General features: G+C 43.0%; 1 protein-coding gene across 2 annotated transcripts in view; it reads left to right on the plus strand.

The window, feature by feature from the left end:
• GRIA1 (glutamate ionotropic receptor AMPA type subunit 1) overlaps positions 1–20,779 on the plus strand; it is a 289,206-nt gene that overhangs the window by 159,495 nt on the left and 108,932 nt on the right. For both annotated transcript variants that reach the window (XM_010987269.3, XM_010987268.3), the window contains exons 5-6: positions 3–56; positions 19,399–19,560. In XM_010987269.3, the coding sequence (XP_010985571.1) occupies positions 3–56; positions 19,399–19,560 (216 nt within the window). The remainder of the gene's footprint in view (positions 1–2; positions 57–19,398; positions 19,561–20,779) is intronic.

Here is a 20,779-nt window from a genome sequence, read left to right on the forward strand (position 1 = left end):
AGATTATAAAGCTGGAGAAGAATGGCATTGGCTACCACTACATCCTTGCAAATCTGGTGAGTAGAGGACACTGCAGGTCTCAAAGACGGAGTCTTTCCGTGTTTGGGAACTGGCTTGCTTCTGTTGTCCCTGGCTGGTGGGAATTGTGTGGGTGGGAGGAAAGATTCTGAGCTTTAACCTTCTTCCCTCCACATCATGACTTGTCAAACCACAGCACACTCATGGTGAATCTCTAAGCTTCCTTGGAAGAGATGGTGCTGGGGGGCAGGCCTTCATCAGTCATCACAATTCCAGCTTTAATTGGCTCTGCCACTGGGCAATAAGGACAAAATCACCACATGTTTAAATGGATACAAGACGTTTTGACTCCACTGATTTTGACCTTCTGTTTTGACACTGATGATAGTTTTACTCTTTATAAATACAAGCATTTAAATCATAGTGATACTAGCACTGACAAATCTTTAGCCAGAAACAGTTTTACAGCATAAACGATATTATGTCAATTTAGTTTTTATCATTTTTTATGTGGCATAGCTAAGCTCTCTTTTACAGAAGATTTTTATTCATTTTAAGGTACTGCAGTTATTTTTATTGGGTGCAATTATTTCCCATGGCATGAAGACTTGATTCATAAAATAATTTTTTGTACACAGTAAATTTTACCTAGTAGCATGCACCATTGTGAGTTTTCTTTTGTGGCCGATGTTTCTGGCAAGTTTCTTTTTCCTGGGTCATGTTTTGCTCATCTACCTTTTTTAATCATCAAATTTGATTCTGGAAGTAGTTTTTTCCCAGAGCCAAATGTAATTTTATTTTGCCTTTGTCTTTTTCTCCCCAAGAGTTTTACTAAGATTCACATGCCATACAGTGCATCCACTTAAAGTGTACAATTCAATGATTCTACATATATTCACAGAATTGTGAAACCATCACCACAATCCAATTTTAAAACTTTTTCATCACCCCAAAAAGAAACCCCATACCCACTAGCAGTTACTCCTCATCGCCCCCTCTGCCAAATTCCTACAGTCCTAGGCAACCAGCAATTTACTTTCTATCTCTATGGATTTCCCTTTTCTGGACATAACATTTAAGTGGACTCATACAATATATAGTCCTTTGTGACTGGCATGTTTTCAAGGTCATCCATGTAGTATGTGTATCAGTACTTTATTTCTTCTTATTGCCAAATAACGTTATGTTATATGGATGTATCCATTTTGGTTTATCCATTCATTGGTTGATGGACATTTGGGTTGTTTTCACTTTTTGACTGCTGTGAATAATGCTACTATGAACATTTCTGTACAGGTTTTTCTCTTGAGCATACCCCTAGGAGTGGAATTTCTGGGATATATTGTAACTCTATGTTTAATACTTCGAAGAATTCCTAAACTGTTTTCCAAAGTGGCTGCATCCCTCAGCAAATTTTAATAAATAACAAATTTTGCCATGTGACAGTTCGAGCAATTGTGAGAGTTCCTCAATGATAGCTTTTTCTATGAAATTTGCTTATTATTCTGGGCTATCTTTATGATTTTCCGTGTTTCCATTAAGATATGACTTTTAGCTTTTTGTCTTTTACAAATCACATCACTCAATTTTAGCCATGTTATTTTGTGTTGATTATTTCTATGAGCAATATTTATTAAGTGAACAAAAGACGTATTTTCTACTTATTTTTGGAATAAATATCATTAGTAGAACAAAGACACAGGGTCTGGGTATAAAACAGCAGGTTCTAAAAATGGGACCAAAACATCTTGCCTATTCTTAAGCTCTGACTCTCTTTCTGGGCTGACCTCCAGCCTCTGACAAATCCCTGTCTAAACCTTCTTTCCCCTTCAAAACTGCTTTGCCTTGGCTGTTCTAGTATTTCAGGATCAGAACTGGAAATAAGGAGTTATTGAGACAGGTTAATTTACAATCTGCGATTAATAGATATGTTACTTTTCTCAGAGATATTTGCATTTTAAATGGAATGGAACTGTCCAGAGAATTTGGGGGAACCAAGGGTTTCACCCTAAAAGGCCATTTGCAAGGATGAAATGTTTTGACTTTGTAATGAAGGAACTCTTGACATTCTTCAAACCTCAGGTCCTTAGTGCTAGAAGGAACTTTGGAAATCAGCTCAATCTCAATCCCATTTGCCGGCAGGGAAACATTTGCTTGTAGTCAAACCAGCGAGGTGGTACGACTTGGCCAGGGTCACACAGCAAGTCAGTGATAGAGCTAGGCCTAGCACCAAGGTTAGGAGCTAGCATCCAGTCATCGAGTGCCTTTTCCACTACCTCAGGACATCTCTCTGTACAGACCCGTGTGGGCACCCTGCTGCTTGAGAATACACAGAACAAGGCTGGGGGCACACATTATCACCTCTCTAGGGTAAGACAGAAATTACACATCAGTGGCCTCAAAGCCACTGAAAGACCTCAGGTAATTACATTGCCAGCCTCCATCTGTTGCCAAGTGACCCCTCGGTCACAGCATTACCAAGTCAGCCCTTTGGGTGTCTGTATCCTTCTGATCTGTATTCTTTTTTTTTTTTAACTGACCTAATGAGCTCTCAAATTCTTACAAATGCCAGCTAATAGGATGCAAATTGCATATACCATCCAAATACAAAAGGCTTGCATGTTCCAATAGATTAGTTGATAATTAGGCTTCAGATTACTAATTAATTCACTTTGAAACATAGTTGAGTATGTAGTGTTGAGTATTCCTTCAGAGGAATAACGCAATTTATAAGATGATAACAGTTTTAGAAATTCCACCACGTAATTAGCCCACTGCTGCATGGAACTGACCCCCTCCTTCCGAGTGTTTCTGATTAGGGTGTAATTATAGAGTTAGAAACCAAGGAAGCTTTTGAAAGGTTTAACAAAAGGAGGGAGCTGCACTTTATTTTGCAGTTCTTTCTGTCCCTGTCAGAATGCATGAGCTTCAAAGTAGCCAACGGCATTCCTCTAACAGATCACTTTGGAGGGATGCCTTTTCGGCTTTAGTGGGTTGCTAGAAGGGAGGATGGAAAGAGACCATGGATGAGAGAGGAGAGCTTTGTAACAGGGAGTCATTAAAAAAAAAAAGAAAGAAAATCCTTGCTTTCTGTCCAAACACCACCCTCAGCTAGTGATCTTGGGCAACTCTCCAGCCCTCAGTTTCCTCATCTGTATACTGGGAATAATAATTCCTACTAGACATGCTCATGGAGTCACTGGGGAAACCGAATATGTTGCTGAATGTTAAGTGTTCTTCATAGATGGGGGATCCTTACTTCATACACCGAATTGACCCATCTGTACATATTCACCTATTGCGTGTATGTGTATGTGCATATGTTTGCACGCACATGTATATGCTGATATATGTATTCATACTTTATATATGCTAGGATAGATGTGTATTTATGTTTCCACAGCACTGGTATGTCCATAAAGTGTACTTGAACGATGTAGAAAATGGTGAACTGTACTATCATTTCTTAATGAAGTCCCTGGGCCCCAGAGCCCACCGGAGAGCCAAGCTCTCCTGTCTGGCTGTCAGTCCTGCTCTAAACCCAGCAGTGACTCTGCTTTTACTCCCTGCTCTGAGATTGTGATCAAAGCAGACACCTACCAGCCGGAGCCCTCTAGAGTTATACGTCTTATCTTTGTGATGCAGCTGCAGCAAATCTTAGACCAAACTAGTATTTCTCAAAAGGGGGATACATGGACCCCTACCCTGTGGCCACAGAGCTAGTTTGGGAGACAATGAGCTAATGGTTAAATTCTTTGTTTCACTATCCAATTCGTTTATTTGAAACATGTTTTATTGAGTGATAGAATAAAAAATTTGACAAGGAGCTTTTGAATTAATTGCAAAAAATATTTAACAGAAGGTAACATTTAAGATAACATTTCAATACAGTGAAGTAACCTAATAGTTTAAGGGGGAGGGTATAGCTCAGTGGTAGGGCACATGCTTAGCATGCACAAGGTCCAGGATTCAATCCCCAGTACCTCCATTAAAATAAATAAGTAAATAAACCTAATTACCTCCCCTAAAACAAAAATAAATAAATACATACATACATACATAAAAATTTTTTAAAAGCCTAATAGTTTAAAAAGCAAAAGACAAAGCTGGGGAGCAACTGAAAAACAATTTGAATTCCTATATACTGAGTCATTTCCGTTCTGTAAAAGATTATTTTGTTTGTCGCTTATCTGGACGACAATCTGTGTGGCAGAGGTGTGATGACATGGCTAATAGTTCTATTCTTCAGGCCACTGAGACTGCAAACAGGAGTACTCACATGGTGGGGCACATGAATAGATTATTAACATGAATGATTTGAGTTTCACTGAAATTAAAAAGAACAACATTTAAAAATTCTTGTAGAGAACTAGCAAACCCCTGAGAATTTATAAAGCATCCAGCAGATCTGTCTACACCTCCTGAGGGGTTCGTATCAACAGTAATAACAGCGATCCCTCCCGTTTTTTCACCATGTTGTAGCTTATGTGACATTTTTGCATGAATCGCACCACTGGGTTTTGAACCTCACGCTACTCCTGTGGAGTGAGCAACGTAGAATTCATCATCGCCATTTTACAGAGGTGAGTACTGAGGCTCAGAGATGTCACATGACCGAGCTGCAGAGGAGGAAGGCGAGCACGAATCAACAGAGTTTGGCTCTCAGGAATCTGACAAAAGCCAAGTGATGTGATCGTAAGAATAGGATGGCCAGCCTAACCTGGTGCCCAGCATTTGGCGCCACTGAGCTAGAATTCCTTAAACCCTTAGTGATAATGACAGTTCACTGAATGACTGGTACTTTCCAGACACTATCATATATGCTTAAATGATGATGCATTAAACCCTCACAATGGTCCTTGAGGTTGGTACTATTATTCCTACTTTTCAGATGAAGAAACAGGTTCAGAAAGATGAGTGAGTTTTCCAGTCACAAAGTTTATAAAGTTAAGGAGCTGGGCTTCCCCTCCAGGACTACAGAACTCTAAAATCCATATTCTTACTACTGTGCCATGTGACTGCTGAGCACGGGGGAGTTGGGGGCAGGTGCAAGGTGGAGGGCGGGCTCCTGATAAGAGGGCTTGCGTTTGAATCTTGCCTGCAGTTGCAGCAATAGACCTGGAATTCAAACTCCCATTGGATATATTATCCATTGTACAATGATGGAATTTCATTATAATTATACAGTTGGCCCTCCGTATCTGTGGGTTCCACATCCATAGATGCAACCAACCACAGGTCAAAAAGATTTAAAAAAAGAAAATCCAGTGGGGAGGGTATAGCTTAGTGGGAGAGCACATGTTTAGCATGCATGAAGTCCTGGGTTCAATCCCCAGTACCTTCATTAAAAATAATAATAACAAATAAATAAACCTAATTACCCTCTCCCCCAAAAAATAAAAAATTTTTAAAAATCCAGAAAGTTCCCAAAAGCAAAACATGAATCTGCCACACACCAGCAACTATTCACATAGCATTTGTTTGTATTTATAGCTATTGACATAGCATCTGCATTTTATCAAGTATTATAAGTAATCTAGAGATGACAAAGTATACAGAGGATGTGCATACATTATATGCAAATACTGCTTCATTTTATAAAAGGAACTTGAGCATCCGCAGATTTTGGTATCTCCAGGAGTTCCTGGAACCAGTCCCCTTGTAACAAGGGACGGCTGTAATTTCTACTGCATAAGGTAGCTGAGGGAGAGACAGAGGTCAGGTCATCTCAGGTCTTACCAGGGTATTTGGGGACCAGGGTGGTCAGCCATGTCCACCATCTGGTTGCAGATTGCCTCCTGTGAAATGTTATAGAGTTGGAAGTTCTGGACCGTGCACAGCTCATCAAGCCCCCAGCTCCATGCTGCCGCCCCTCTGCTGTATCAGTCCTGAGAAGAAACTGCTCTTTAGGCTCCTTTCTCACCAGTGGTGAGAGATCTGTCTACACCTTCTGTAAGTCTGAGCTTGCCCTCCTTCCACACACGGCCCCTCAGGACCCACCCGGCCATGTTTGGTTTCTGCATGGTTTCTTTGTTAGGGAGGTGGTGTAGTAGTTAGGAAGGGTGGCTCTGGGGTCAGACAGACCTAGGTTTGAATTCTGCCTTTATACTCATTAGCTGTGTGATATTAGAAGTTATCTACCCTCTCTGAGCTTTTATTGCCTCATCTGTGGAAAAAAGAATATGATATCGTTTACCACCTCATGGGCTCTCAAGTGAATTAAGTTAAATAATACTTTAAAAAGTGCTCAGAGTAGTATCTGGCCCCAAATCAGCACTCAGTAAATGTTAGTAATTACCACCATATTAATCACAGCCATCACCATCATCATTGTTGTTATTAACAGGGAAAGAAGACACTTAACATCTGGGGACAAGATACTATCCTTGAGGTTCCTCAACCTCTTTCCAGACTAAATCTCTTCCACAAATAATACCCAGTTACATAATGCCTTCCTCCCTGTTGTCGATAAGCTCCTGGAGGAAGGACTGTCTGCCTTTCTCACCGATGAACTCCCAGTTCCCCAGACAAAGTGAGGTGCATGTAATGGTGTTCTCTCAAAAGTCACTGAATGAGAGAGTGAGTGAGTGAATGAAATGACTTCTTGGGAAAGAAACAATGTTGGTACCAACTTATCACATGCATTTAAAGGCAAATTCCTTGTGTCTGTGCAAAAAAAATAATAAAACAGAGATAATGGGAATATGAATACAGCTATGAATATGCAAATGAGGAGGCAGAGATGGGCCTCAGAGGGCATCCAATCTACTTCCCATAAAGGGCCAGATCTCCTCTACAACATTGCTAGCAGAAGCCCATCCATCTGGTTCCTGCTCAAACAATACCCAGTGATGGGGAACTTGTTCCTCTGAGGCAGCCCTTTCTCTTCTCAAAGGGCTCTGACAGGTTCCACCATCTTCCTTGAATGGGGCCCAGCCTGCCCTGTGTTACCCTCTCCTCACTGCTGGCTCCACCCGCCCTCTTGGGAACCTTGCGGAGCAAGTCTGCTGCCCTCCCTCCACAAAGCAGCCTTTGTGTGTGCAGAACCGACTACCCTGCTTGCCCTTGGCATTTGGCTCCTCCAGCTTGGACACCTCCTGGTTCCCCCAGCACCTTCTCACAGGATGGTTCTAACAGCCAACCGAACGAACATTAAGTGTGGACCAAGCATATCCGCGTGCCTGCCACTGCACTGGGCTCATACCAGAAGCACAAAGAAGAACGCAGCTTGACTTCTGCCCTGGGAGCAACTTGGCTTTGTCTTCAAGGTAGATTGGAACATGCAAATAAAGTTTTAAAAGAATGCCAGGGAAAGGTCACAGCGTGTGACGGTAACACAAGTCCCATAAACGGCCACTCAAACTGCCAGAGCATGGTGGTCCGAGGCTCAAGAGGCCTCGGGAGGCTGCAAGTTCCAAGAAAGATCATGATGGTGCATCTGTGCGGCCAGGGCTCCTGTGAAGAGTGTGCCTTTGAAGAGTCCAGTGGAGCTGGAGCTGAGGGGTCCCCAGAACTCATCTCATCCAGCCTCTCCCTCATTCTGCAAAATGGGCTCTCGACGCCCAGAGAAGGGACATGACCTGCTTGAAGTCACTCAGAAGTTAAACAGGATAGCTGGGCTGGGATTTGCAGAAATCCTTTGCTCTGTTCCTTGTTTCTTCTTTTGTCCCTTTGCGGCCTCCCACTTGCGTGTGTGTGTGTGTGTGTGTGTGTGTGTGTGTACACAGCTATGCAGTAGCAGAGCTGAGCTGTGAATCCAAGACAAAGAAACAGACAGAGACAGGAGACAGACAGAGAGGCTCAGAAGCACCCCCCCCCCTCCCCGGGGCCCTCTTCACTGATGGAGTGAGTCCATTCCAGTTTCCACTCCTCCCTCCAACACACAGCCCTCCCTCTCCCCCTCTGCTTTCACCTCACCCTTCTGTAACAGGCAGAACACGTGGCTACTTTATGATCACCAGAGCTGACACTGCAGAGAGCCTCTGGAAGGGAAGAGGAAGTGGGTGGGTAGAAAGCCAAGTCCTATTTGCTAAAGGATGCTCACTTCCCAGGTGGTCCAACCGTCCCGTCAGGCAAGGCCAAGTCTGTGTTACTCTTTGCATTCACACTCCATGCTCTACAATAATCCACTCTAGTAAATGCTGAGAGTTTCTGAATCCCTCCAGGAAAGGTGAGATTATATTCCCATTTTATGAGTGAGAAAAAGGAGGTGCCACTTACTGAAGAAACTTTTTCAAGTTCCTATGACTAAAACTGGAATTTGAACTCAATCCTCTCTAATTCCAAAGACTATATTTGTGGTCCATGGGGCCACACTGACCAAATCAAGGAAAGCTTTGCAATTCTCAAGCCTGACAGTACAACTGAGAAAGCTGAGAAATAAATTCATTTTCTTCTGAAACTTCCTTGGATTGAATTTTGGCTCAGCCACTTACTAGCTGTGTGACCCTGGACAAGTCACTTCACCTGTCTTTAACTCAGTCTTCTCATCTGTAGGTAGGAATATTAATGCACAACTCACAAGGTAAAGATAAAATGAGTTAATTTATGTTCAGTTTTAGAACAATGAGTGCAACAGAAGCCTGGGGTCTCATCCTAACTCTGCCACTGATTGATTATCCTTTGCAAAAAAATTACACTCTTTTGAGGGTCTCAATTTGTTCAAGATTTGGTACAATGTTTTCAAAAGGAATAAATTATCAAAAGGACCTTTCCAGAAATGCAACTTATGGTTTTAGTTTTCTTGCCTCTCTCTGCAATCCAGAGGTACCAAAATAAAATTCTTGAAGCCACATTGACCCCCTCCCTCATAAGGGAGAAGCCACTCCATTCATCTCAAGCACTCAGTGTTTACTTCTTTTGCTCTTGCGAACCCTGTACACCTTGGCTGACCTAGAACAGCCCTTTCCATGCTGAGTCAGAGGACTTTTTCAGATATCCAAGCCGGTGGCTGCAATTGCTCTTCCAGAGCATGGATGCCCCATGTCACCACCAGCTTAGAAGCAGGAGGGACAGACCCCTCAGCACCCATTTTGACAGAAGGTTGGGGTAATGTGTAACTAGAAGGGTTCAGTCCTCACTTCCTTACTTGTCCCTCTTTTTAAGACAGAAAAGCAAACTAAGAGACTCTGGAGTATGCTAGGTGATTACTTACTATGTGCCAGGCACTGTTATAAGAATTTGACATATATTCATGTAGTTAATCCTCACAACAGCCTCAAGAGATAGACACTGCAATGATTCTTATTCTGCAGTGAAGGGTGCCGAGGCACAGAATGGTTGAGTAGCTTGCCTGCACTCACACCCTAGGCGGTGGCAGAGCTGAGATGTGAATCCAAGCTGATGTACACACGCATTTCCTCTGATTCACCACCCTCTGTCACTCCGACTCTGAGCCTAGAAGCATGTGTGCTTTCTGATTCGAGGGTTCTGCCCCGCACTCTTCACCCAACCAAAGCCTCCTCTTCTTCTAGCCTTCATTGCTTCCACTAGGAAGCCTCCCCTGAATTCCAGGGTCAGGTTTTGTTCTACTTCATTTGCTCTGTAATCACATGGGTAATATCAGCCTTTCTCACGAAACCTTAAGTCACTTGAAAACAAGGACCAAGCCTATCTTATTCTCTGCTGCATCCCTTTGGGTAGAATGTGCTTGGCAATACTAGATACTCACAGATGAATGAATGAATGATTGAATGAACGAACAAATGAAAGGATAAATAACTAGAATATTCCTTCCCTCATTCCTAGTAGGTTTCAAATATATCAAATGTTTGGACTTTCATTCATTTTTCACCAAGCATTCATTGGGTGCTTACTCTATGTGGTCCCCTGAGAATGTTTAAGGATGGCATTTCATCAAAAAGTGGACTTGCTATATATAGCCTGACCCGCCCTGGACAGGAAGGTTTTGATCATGTGAAAGGAAGATATTGTTGGTTTCAAGTCTGCCGGGAACTCCAGCCCTGACAGCTCACCCCACATTAGGCTGAACTTTGAACTGACCTTCAGCTCTTGCTCCAAAGTGGCCCCAGCCAGTTGTCAACCCTGAGTGCAGCCGGTGAGAGCTAAGATGAAGAGAGGCTCTGGAAGACCAACCAGTCCCAGGCCAGATAACACACTTCTTTGCTCATCACTGACAGCCCGGTCTGGGGGCCCCTAACCTTCTGCCACAAAGTGCCAACATTTTGTCCTAAGCCCCTAGACTGGGAAAACTTAGTTTGTGAGACCCTAATGGCATTTTACAGTGATCTGTCAACAGTGGACTCCTGTTTGCAGGATATATCTGTTTTTGTGTTTGCAGATATCCAAGTGTACAGGTGCCTGCGTCCCTGACTTCAAATGTACTTAAACTGGAGTTAACACTAGTGCTTTTTTCCCAATGCAAATGGTGTTTGTGCTGGTTTAAGCCCAGCTACAATAAAAAAAAAATATTGACTGGGTGGGAACCAGATAAGCCCATGTTAGAAGGGATTATATCGGGTGAGGACACATTCAAATTTCGGTTGGTTCAAGTGGCTAAAACAGGAAAATCTGAAGACCTTATGCAGAGACATGGTTATTTGAGGACACAACTAAGTCCTCAGCCTGGGAATATTCCATGAACTCATGTATATCCATATTCATGTGCACACACCTGTGTGATCACAGAATTGTAGATCAAAGCTGGAAAAGCCCTTAAGAAAGAAATCAACCGGCTCAGAAGTTTCCAGACTTTTTAGTTTAAAGCTCTATTTTCAAATGGAATCTGGGGGAGAACCCCAGTAAGTAAAACAGATAAAAAGCAGAGCTGCTTTGTTGGAAGAGGGAGGGTGCGGATGTAGGACCTCATCCTTCTGCCTTCCGTCTAATTCTGAAGTAGCCTCTGAAACACCTACAACCTGGGGCAACAATTTGAAAGACTGAGCCAGTGTCCCCACTTTGCAGATCAATACTCTAGGGCCCAGAGAGGGTGAGACCATTGCACAAGGATATACAGGTGATGACGTTCAAAGACAGGGCAGAACTATGCGGTAATTCTTAAAACTCTTTCCCTGACACTTCTCACCTAGCATCCAGTTCAGAATATACTACACAAAAAAATCAGTAACAAGACCTCTCGGGTCCACATGCTGAGAGAATGCCAAGAGGCTGAGAGGTGACAGGATGGAAGCTTATAAGAAAACCATGAAAAGGGTGAGCAGAGACATTTGTTGCCCATCCCTTCATTCCCTGGCATGAATTAAGCCATCAGCCTGTTCCACGTACCATGCGGCAGATACTGGGGGGACCGAGGCTCCTGCCCTACAGGATCCCAGGGTTTTCTAGGCCTAGGGCAGATGGGTAGCAAGACTGCAGTCCGAGAGGAAGCCAGGAGAGGTTTGTGAGAGAGAGAAAGAAAGAGCTTTGTGTTTCACATTCCAAGTATGAGCACACATTAAAGGAGCTAAAGACGAACGCCCTGGTCTCCTAGAAACCCACTAATCCCTTCTTTGTATTAAGATGCACAGCATCCCAAGGGCTTCATTGCAAGACAGGAGATAAGTGAATCAGCTTGATGGGACCAGTGGCGAGGAGGCAGAAGGCACAGTGGTTAGCAGACAAGCCCAGAGTCTTGTCACTGGCGATGACTATGGTCTCTGCCCCTCACTAGCTGTGATACGCTGACCAGAAGTTATTCCATCCATTTAAGACTCAGTTTTCTCATTTGCAATTTGGAAATAGAAAACTACCTGCTTCACAGGATAGTGATGAGGATTAAGTGAGATCAGACAAAGGTCTCAGCCCAGGGCGTGCTATGTAGAACAGCTCTGATACACACGAGGCACTGTGGCTGCTGCAGTCATTATCATTTGAGCCAAAGCCTGCCTCCCCTGACTTCTGTCCACTTGTTGGTTCTGGCCTACCTTCTACAGCCTCAGAGAACAAATCTTCCACCTCTACCTGAAGATAGCCCTTCTGGGATTCGAATACATCCTTCACGTCCCCACTTAGTCTTCCATTATTTTTCAGGTTGATCGTCCCCACTTTTTTCAAGCATTTCTAACGTAACAAGACTTTTCAATCCGTACTTCCCTGTAACTGTCCTCCCTGTGGAGCTGTCATCTAAGACTTTATCTGACAATTTGGGGAAACTTGGCACATTCAACTTGTACCACTCAGAGCATAAAGTGCACGTTCTTCAATCTGTTCTAACCTTAACTCTCCTAGACCTCAAGGAGACGAGACCGAGGGAGTGCTCTTTCCCGCGTTCCAGGGTTTGTTTGATAAAACTTCTCCCTCGCTCCTTTCCCTTAACAATGCTGGCTGTTCCTTTTTCCTTCTAATGGGCATAGTGTTCGCATAAACAGGATGATAAGGGCTGAACAGCTTGTATGTGACCCCTTGAAAGGATCCCAGAGAGAAATGAAGTCTGGCTTTGAAGATGAAGCTTTTCATCCTTTAAAAGCTGTGTTTCTGTGCACCTGCCTCCTGGTCACTCAGGTGTCTTGCCTGACCCAGTGCCTGATTTTGAAGCAGTGCTCACAACATCACCCTCTTCTGACCCAGTGATAATGATGATGGTGAATGTGAGGACAATAACAGCTAACATTCATTAAGTACTTACTCTGTGTGCTTGGATGTATTCTTTTAAATCTTACAGGACTTCTGTGCTGTAGGTACTGTTTTATCTGCATCTTGAAGACCAGAGACCTAAGCCTCAGAGAGGTTAAATAACCAGCAGTTAACATGTAATCAAGTTCTTTTGTTTCCAGGCACAATGATAATTAATAGTCATAATGATAGCCCAGAGCCTCCTCATGATCTTTAAAGCATTTTCTAAATCTTTACTGCAACATGAAAGCATGTCTAATGTAGTTATGGTATTAAACATCTCTTTAGGATATCGTAATTACTTGAAACGCCTTTTCATTCTAATCCTGGGGAAATCGTAATAGACTTATGACAGAAGGAATGACTATATTAACTAGTTTACTTAACTGAGCACTTTTTCTCCCAGTCATGCTATTCCAACGACTGGTCAGCATGGCATTACTTCCTACAACGAGTACAGATCCTAATCCTGGCTAAATCTGCAACCAGCAACACAACTTGAGGCCATGACTCCCTCCTCTGGACAATGAAGGGTTTGATCTGATTTCCAGCATCTTTGTGTCAGGCATCAGTAAATGTCAACTATGGCCCATGGGTTAAATCCAACCGCCACCTGACTTTGTTTGGCTCATGAGCAAAGAGCGGTTTTTACATTTTAAAATTATTCATATTAAAATTATTATACATATTAAAATTATACATATTAAAATTATTACATAAATAAAATTATTAATTTTATTTAAAATTAAAATGAAAATGAAAAGAAAATTGGTATTTCATGACGTATGAAAATTACATGGAATCTAAGATTCAGTGTCCATGAATAAATTTTGGGGGGAACGCAGCCATGCTCGTTCCTTTCCTATCGTCTCTGGCTGCTTTCATACTGTAATGGCAGCACTGAATAGTTACAACAGAAACCTCATGGCCCACAAAGCCTAAAATAGTCACAATCTGACCCTTAAAAAAATTGCTGACTCCTGGTATAAATGTGGGGTAGGTGGGCACTAACAGACGTAAGTCAGAAGCTTGAGAAACATCTGATCAACCTTAGGTAGGTTGGTGTCAAGAGGAGAAACCTCGTGTACTCTTCCACAGATGTTCCTTTAGCACAGAAAGCTGTATGGGAAGGCCCCTCTTTGGCAGTGAGCCGTTTGTTCTAGGCTAGTATCTGTAGCCACTCTGTTGGAGCTGCTTTGTCCCTCTTTGTCTGAGGCCATCTGGAAATGCCATCCCGAAGCTACGCTCATATGCTTCTCCACTGACAAAGCAGTGTGACGCATAGAGGAAGAAGACAGATGTGATGGCTGGACCACAGTTTGAATCCATGCCTGCTGGGTGATCTCGGGGGAGTTTCCAAAGGTCTCTGAACTATAGCTGCTCACACGTAACATTAGGATGGATGCGCACTCATTTATGCAAATGAGTACCCAATGCCTACTGCCCACATGCACCTCTCAGGGTTGGGGGCGGAGGGATTAAATAGGATTATGTATATAAAGCATTTAATAGAATGCCTGGCTCAGGATAAGAGCTTGGGAAATGTTTAACAAATCTAAGGGTGACTGTCGACCGATTATTTCATTTTTCAATTTTAAATGACAACAACTTCCTAACTCTCAGAAGGCTGTACAGATGAAGTTATATAACGCATAAGAAGTGACAGTTTTGCCATCACTGTCATTTCTGTTATTCTTATAAGCAATGCTTCTGAAGCTGTGTTTCAGTAGAGCATTTAATAGCACCAATGTTCTTTAATTCCAGACCAAGAGACAACAAACTAAGCAGGGCTCCCTTAACACACCGTAAAAAAAATGCAATGAATGCAATGACTTCTTGTCCTGTTCCGCCACTGCCACTCCCTCCCCAACTTTCCAGGGACTAACAGATGATTCCGAACCAAGGAATTTCATTAGGATTATCTGATGATCTATTTTTATTTTTTAATAGTACTAAAAAGAAAACATACTCACATAGTTTAAAAAAAAGAAAAAAAATATTATGGAAGGGTATAAAACAAAAGGCAAATGCCTGCTGTCTCCAATCTCATATTTCTTAGAAATAACTATTTTAAACCTTTTCTGTATTTGGTGATTCTAGCGGTTTCCTCGACACATCTACATAATATGTCTATGTCCCTTTTTCTTGATTTATCAACTTTAATCCCATGTGTAGCTCCCCAGTTCAAAACATGATGACCCGCTTCATACAATTTCCCACATCCTGGCCTCAGTGTTTGTTAGTTACGCTATTACCTGGAATTCTAATGAGTATCTTTATAATATATCAAACCTTTTCGATTGACAAGCATTCGAGCTTTGTAAAAATACAGACATCCGGTTTTCTCTCCAGGGCTACTGAATGACAATCATTAGGGAGGGCTATTATGCAAAAACTCCCTAAGGTGTTCTGACAGGTCCCTCAGGTGAAGGACCTTCCATCCTAGGAGACTGAAGTATACCAGCCAGCTCATGTGCACCTGAATGAAAATGGTAGGCAGAGCATTTCCTCCCATCACCTATTCATCAGAGCACATGGGACAGTGTGAAATGCCATAGAGGTGCTGAAGAAGCAGACAGGAACACAGCAATCTGACCTAACAGCTCCAAGAGCTCACTCATCACCAAGTCCCATTTTAGATGAGAAACAGAGTCACTTTGTGAAGAGCAGCATCTGGTACAGAGCTGGAGGGACAGTGGGAGGCATCCAGGTTTAGGAGACCTGAGTTCTCATGCTGAATAGAAGCATCTTGTGGATTCATTTTATTTTTTTTCTTTACTCATGGTGTACCAAGCAAGGGACTCAGTATTTGGAGGCATGTCATAAAACAGCCAAAATGACTCAAAGAGAATGGTGAAGATCAAATTTCATAGTTTAAATCTTTTATAGAATGTAATTAGCAATGTTGCATCCTTCTACAATGTTCTGTAATTAATAGCACAGATAAAGCAGATAAAGAAAAATGTACTAATCACCAAATATTACCCCCCAAGTTTTTTTTATTAAAATAGCAAAGAAAATTAGAGAATGATTTAATTAAACTTTGTTTAATTAATGTGCTCAGGGGAATAGAGTGGGTGAGTTGAATTTCCCAGTTAACTGGTAGGCAAATAGTTAACACCTTTATTTCCTCTTTCTTAGTCAAGAGCACTCTTCTCTGTTGGAAAAGTCCATTTTCTTGCATTATGGAGAAATCAAGTCTAGTAACTCTAGGAGACTTTCTTCTTAGCGAGTAAACACATTGTGGAGATTCAAGATTACCGTTCCAGCATGACTCTTACATGGAGGGGAGGGGAAGATGTCCTCTATTAGATGAATGCACACTGATCCCAAGTTATTCCCTTATTTTGCATCTTTTATCTAACAGCACAGATAAGAGCTTGTTTTTTATCATTTTTTGTGCCTCCCTTCTCAGGGGAGCTGAGGAGTTCAGTTGGAGGCCCCATCAGTTTGATTAGATGTAACTGAGGTTTGGCTCCAGTAACCCTGTAGTCAGACATTCTGCTGATGGAGTTGAGTGGCATTTATGTTTGAATAAACTCTGCCATTTCCTTTGGCCCCCATTACATTGATGGGGGCAGTCAGTACAAAATGCCCGGGAGCTTGTTACAGATTTTCAAGCGACAGAATCTGACTGCAGGAGATCACTTTCATTTTACTCTCTCAATAGTTATTTTATGAACAAGATGTTCTTGCTAAAATCTCTAAAAATTATGTGAGATATCTCAGCTGTGCATTAGCGGTTAACAAGTGGTGGGATGGTTGTGCTCTTAGGCAGCAGAACATCTTGGAATGCACACTGGGTACAAGAACCTAACTGACTTCATCAATACTAACAGCTTTCTAGAACCTTTGTGCAAATCAGTAGACCTGTCAAAGTCTGTAAACTGTAGCTATGGGAAAAGTTAATTGCAAAATATATTTCCAACACAACCTTCTCTTTTCAACCAATTAAAATCATCCACTGGCATCTACTGCCTGCCAAGCATATTCCCTCTGGCTAATTAGCATTCTTGCTTGAGGAAAGTCTTCAGCTTTTATTCATTCGCTCAACAAGTATGTACTGAGCACCTACTCTGTGCCAGGTAGTGTTCTAGGTACTGGGTCCTAGGACACATCAGTGAACAAAACAAAGGTCCCTCCTTCATGGAGCTGACATTCCAATGCAAAGAGCAAGGACAAGGGAACAAATGAGTAAACAAGATCATCTCAAATGGTGATAAACAGAGCGCTGACAAGGAACTGACTGGACTTGGTGTTGGGGGTGACTGGGTTCTACTAGAAGCAGGTCTTAACAGAACGATTCAAGTACAAGTAGCTTCTTTGGATGCTAATTCTAGAAACAACAGCAGGGAATCAGGGATGTTAGGTAGGGAAGGGAAAACAGGCAGCTGACAAAGATGCATAATCAAGACACCACTGGGGGATACAGAGCATCATTCATTAGGGGAGCCCTAGACTTGGGTGTAGAACATACCTCAAGGTTATCCCTCCTGGGGGAGAGGATTCTGGAGTATTTATCCACTAACTACCCATTGTCATTGGTTGAGAGCTGCTCTGGATGTATGAACCCCCTGGCGCATCTGGCTTACCCTGCACGTGGATGAAGCGATAGGTATTTGCTAGTAATAAAGTGGATTATCAGTGTCTAAAGGCAAGTGGAAATGAGCAGGGCACCAACAGTGTCTACCATGGGGCCGGACTGAGAATTGGGTCAGGACAGACCTCTCTGATGAGACTGCATTTCAGCTGAGATCCAAAAAGTGGAAAGGAGCTGGCCAGGGAGAGCACACCTCCAGGCAGAGAGACCAGCTGGGCAAAGGCTCTGAAGGGAACTGAGCTCAGTCTGTTTATAAAATAGAAATAAAAAGGAGTCGCAGAACTTTAGAGGCATAGGGGGAGTGTCTTTCAGTCCTGAAGTGGTAGCTGACTATATCTTTTAGATAAGGAAACCAGATCAAGACAGTGAGAAATTAAAAGACGTGGACAGTCTCAGGAGCCCCAGGCAAGCTGAGACTAGCACTCAGGGCTCTCGTCTGCCAGTCCATGGCTCTCCCCACCCTCAGTCCATCAAACTCCCGCCCCTGCTTATTCCTGCATTTCCCTCTTTGGGATTTGGCAGTTTCCCCCAAGCCATGGAGCTGAAAGCGCAATGCCTTTATGATCCCTGCTCAAATTCCTGCAGCAGGCCCCCGACTCCACCTAAAAAGAACCCCAGGTTGTCACAAGGCTTTATGTGATCCAGCTTTGGGCTGCCGCTGACTGCATTTCCCACCCTGTCTCCCTCCCTCAGGGTGCTACAGTCACACTGGCCTTCTTGCTGTTTCTGGAACATGCTAAGCGTCCTCCCACCTCCGGGCCTCTGCTCAGCATGCTCTTCCCCAGATTTCCCCAGACTGACTCACGCGGCTTCCCGGCGCTCAGGTCCCTGTGCCAGCACCACCTCCTCAGGGAGGCACACCTGGGTCATGCCTTCCAGGGCACAGCACCCACCTCCTCTCCCCATCCTCTTTCCCCACTTTACCTTCCTTCACAGGACTCGTAGCTACTGCACAGTGTGCTGTACTGAGCTATGCTCTACACACTTGCTACGTATTTACTTTTTATTGAAGTATAGTTGATGTACAATATTATGTGTTACAGGTGTGCAATATAATAATTCCTAATTTTAAAGGTTATACTCCATTTATAGTTATTGTAGAATGTTTTCTATATTCCCTGCATTGTACAATATATCCTTGTAGCTTATTTTATACCTAATTCTTTGCTTACGGTCTATCTTCCCCACTAGAAAGTAAGCTTTGTAAGAGAAGGAACTTGTTTTACTATAAGAATAGTCCACTGTAGGTTCTCAAAAATGTTTGCTGGGTAACAGGTGAGTAAGTGAGCGAAGACCTTCACAAGACCTTAGTTCTGATCCCCTTTCTGCCACTAAATCACTGAATGACTTTGTGAAGTCGATTCTCCCACTGTCTCTTTATCTGGCAAAAAGACATATAATTTCTATCTTATAAAAGGCATAAAGCCAAATGAGGTCATGAGTTTCAGAGTACTGTATTCTACAGAATATATTATACAAATACAAGGATTTCTTTTTAAGTGGAAGACTTCCTGAGTTTGAATAAACTCCACCAAATGGGGAGGATTTTCATTCCCAATAAAATATCCTTTGTGGATATCAGAATTGATCAAGCCTCACTGGGTAGAGAAAACCTCGTCTGTGGCACAGGGAAGAGCACGGGGTGAGGGATGATCAGATGCCAGCCTTTTTCACAGACTCGCTGGTGACCTTGGGGAGCCCGTAGGCACTCGCCCCGATGGACTTCAGACTCCTCTCCTCTCTGAAGGGAGGGGAGCGGTGGTGGTAGAGGAGACAATGCCTTCCTTGTGTTTTTTATTCTGTTGCAAATCTGTGTGGTCATAATCACCCCACATGTATGCTGATCACTTGGTCTGCACCACACACTTGATGTCCATCATCTCACTGCTTTTCTCCCCAGCCTCCGTTAACCTCTGTTATTCTGACAAGAAACCATCAGGGAACCTGGTCCAACAGCTGTGAGTAGCAGAGCCAGCACTTCAACCCAGGCATGGCTGGGCCCTGAGCAAACGCTCTAAACCACTGTGCTCACTTACTGCACAAATGAAGTGCTAACAGAGTTCAGAAGGGAGGGAGGCACAACTGTCTCTCCATTAAGTCAGTTCTACCATAAGTCAGAACAGGGTGGGAAATCCTGTGATTCTGTCACATGGTTAAATGGATGGATCCAGGTAGCAGATTCTGACTTCTTTCCCTTCCTCCCCGCCCAGGGTTTCATGGACATTGACTTAAACAAGTTCAAGGAGAGTGGAGCCAATGTCACAGGTTTCCAGTTGGTGAACTACACAGACACCATCCCGGCCAAGATCATGCAGCAGTGGAAAAACAGCGATGCTCGGGACCACACCCGTGTGGACTGGAAGAGACCTAAGGTAAGACAATGGGCAGCAGGCAGCAAAGGACCAGCCTGGTCCCTCTGCCTGCCCCAGATTCCTGGGCAGCATTAACCTTTAGAAAGGGATGCACATTCTAAGACAAACAAGCTAAGGAAAATATGTCCATAAAGTCTGAGGGTACCTGCCAAGGGCAGGCAATCCAGAATGATGACAGTTTCAATAAGGCAGACATTTTGTATTTCTTTCATATAAACAAAATTCAGAAATCAGCAATCCAGGGCTTGTATAATGGTTCTGCAATCATTAAACACTGAGTATCTTCTGTCTTGTTGTTCTGCTATCCTCAGCATAGGGCTGCTACCGTATAGCCCAAAACGGCTGTAAAAGCTCCAGCAATCACCTCCATATGCTACCCAGTAGAAAGGGAAAAAGGAAAATAAAAGGCAAAACTGCTTCCTTTAAAACTCTTTCCAGGAATCACACGCAGATCTCGTACACACATGCCACTGGCTGCATCTTAGACACTTACCCCAGCTAGCTACAGGGGAAGGTGAAAAATGGTATCTCTATTCTGGGCAGGACCACCATGTCGCACAATTCCAGGGAGATGCTATTTAGCATTTATTTCTTCATGGACTGCCTCCTATATTAATGCAGTAAGCTGGCCCTTATTCTGGTTGGCCATGTATCTAACTAAAAATTCAGGAAATCTAAGTAAGCACCATTCAGCACCTCACTGCGTCAGAGTCAACCCCCAATTATCATGCAGGCTACCTGCCTTTCACTTTCCAGCAATTCAGCTTTGAATCCTGCAGACAAAATCTGTTTGCTATGTGATAACGGTTTAGAATAAGGATAGTGGATAAATTTTCTTTCCCAGGTCAAATCCAATAGCTTGGCAGTGGCTGTGTGGAATGCTGTGTTGAGAAGGACTCTGAGGCTAAATTTGTTTATCTGGGACAAACTGAACGCTGAGTAACTTTCTCTTGCCACTCTGTCAGTTTCTTTTTGTAAATGGCAAGCCACTTAACTGAGATGCTTATCCCACTTTTGCTCCAACTGATTAAGCCATTCAGAAATAAAGATTTGCTTCAACATGCGCTTAAGCAAACGAGACCACAAGTGTGTTTTAAAGCAATGAGCAAACCACATAGCAGTTAATTCATTAATGTGTGACTATCCCACCCAGTTTCCAAAAGATTAGAACAGGTTATAAAAGTAACCAAATCTAATATACATACTTTTTAAAAGCAAG

Source organism: Camelus dromedarius, chromosome 3 (assembly GCF_036321535.1).
Source record: "Camelus dromedarius isolate mCamDro1 chromosome 3, mCamDro1.pat, whole genome shotgun sequence".
Taxonomy (NCBI): Eukaryota; Metazoa; Chordata; class Mammalia; order Artiodactyla; family Camelidae; genus Camelus; species Camelus dromedarius.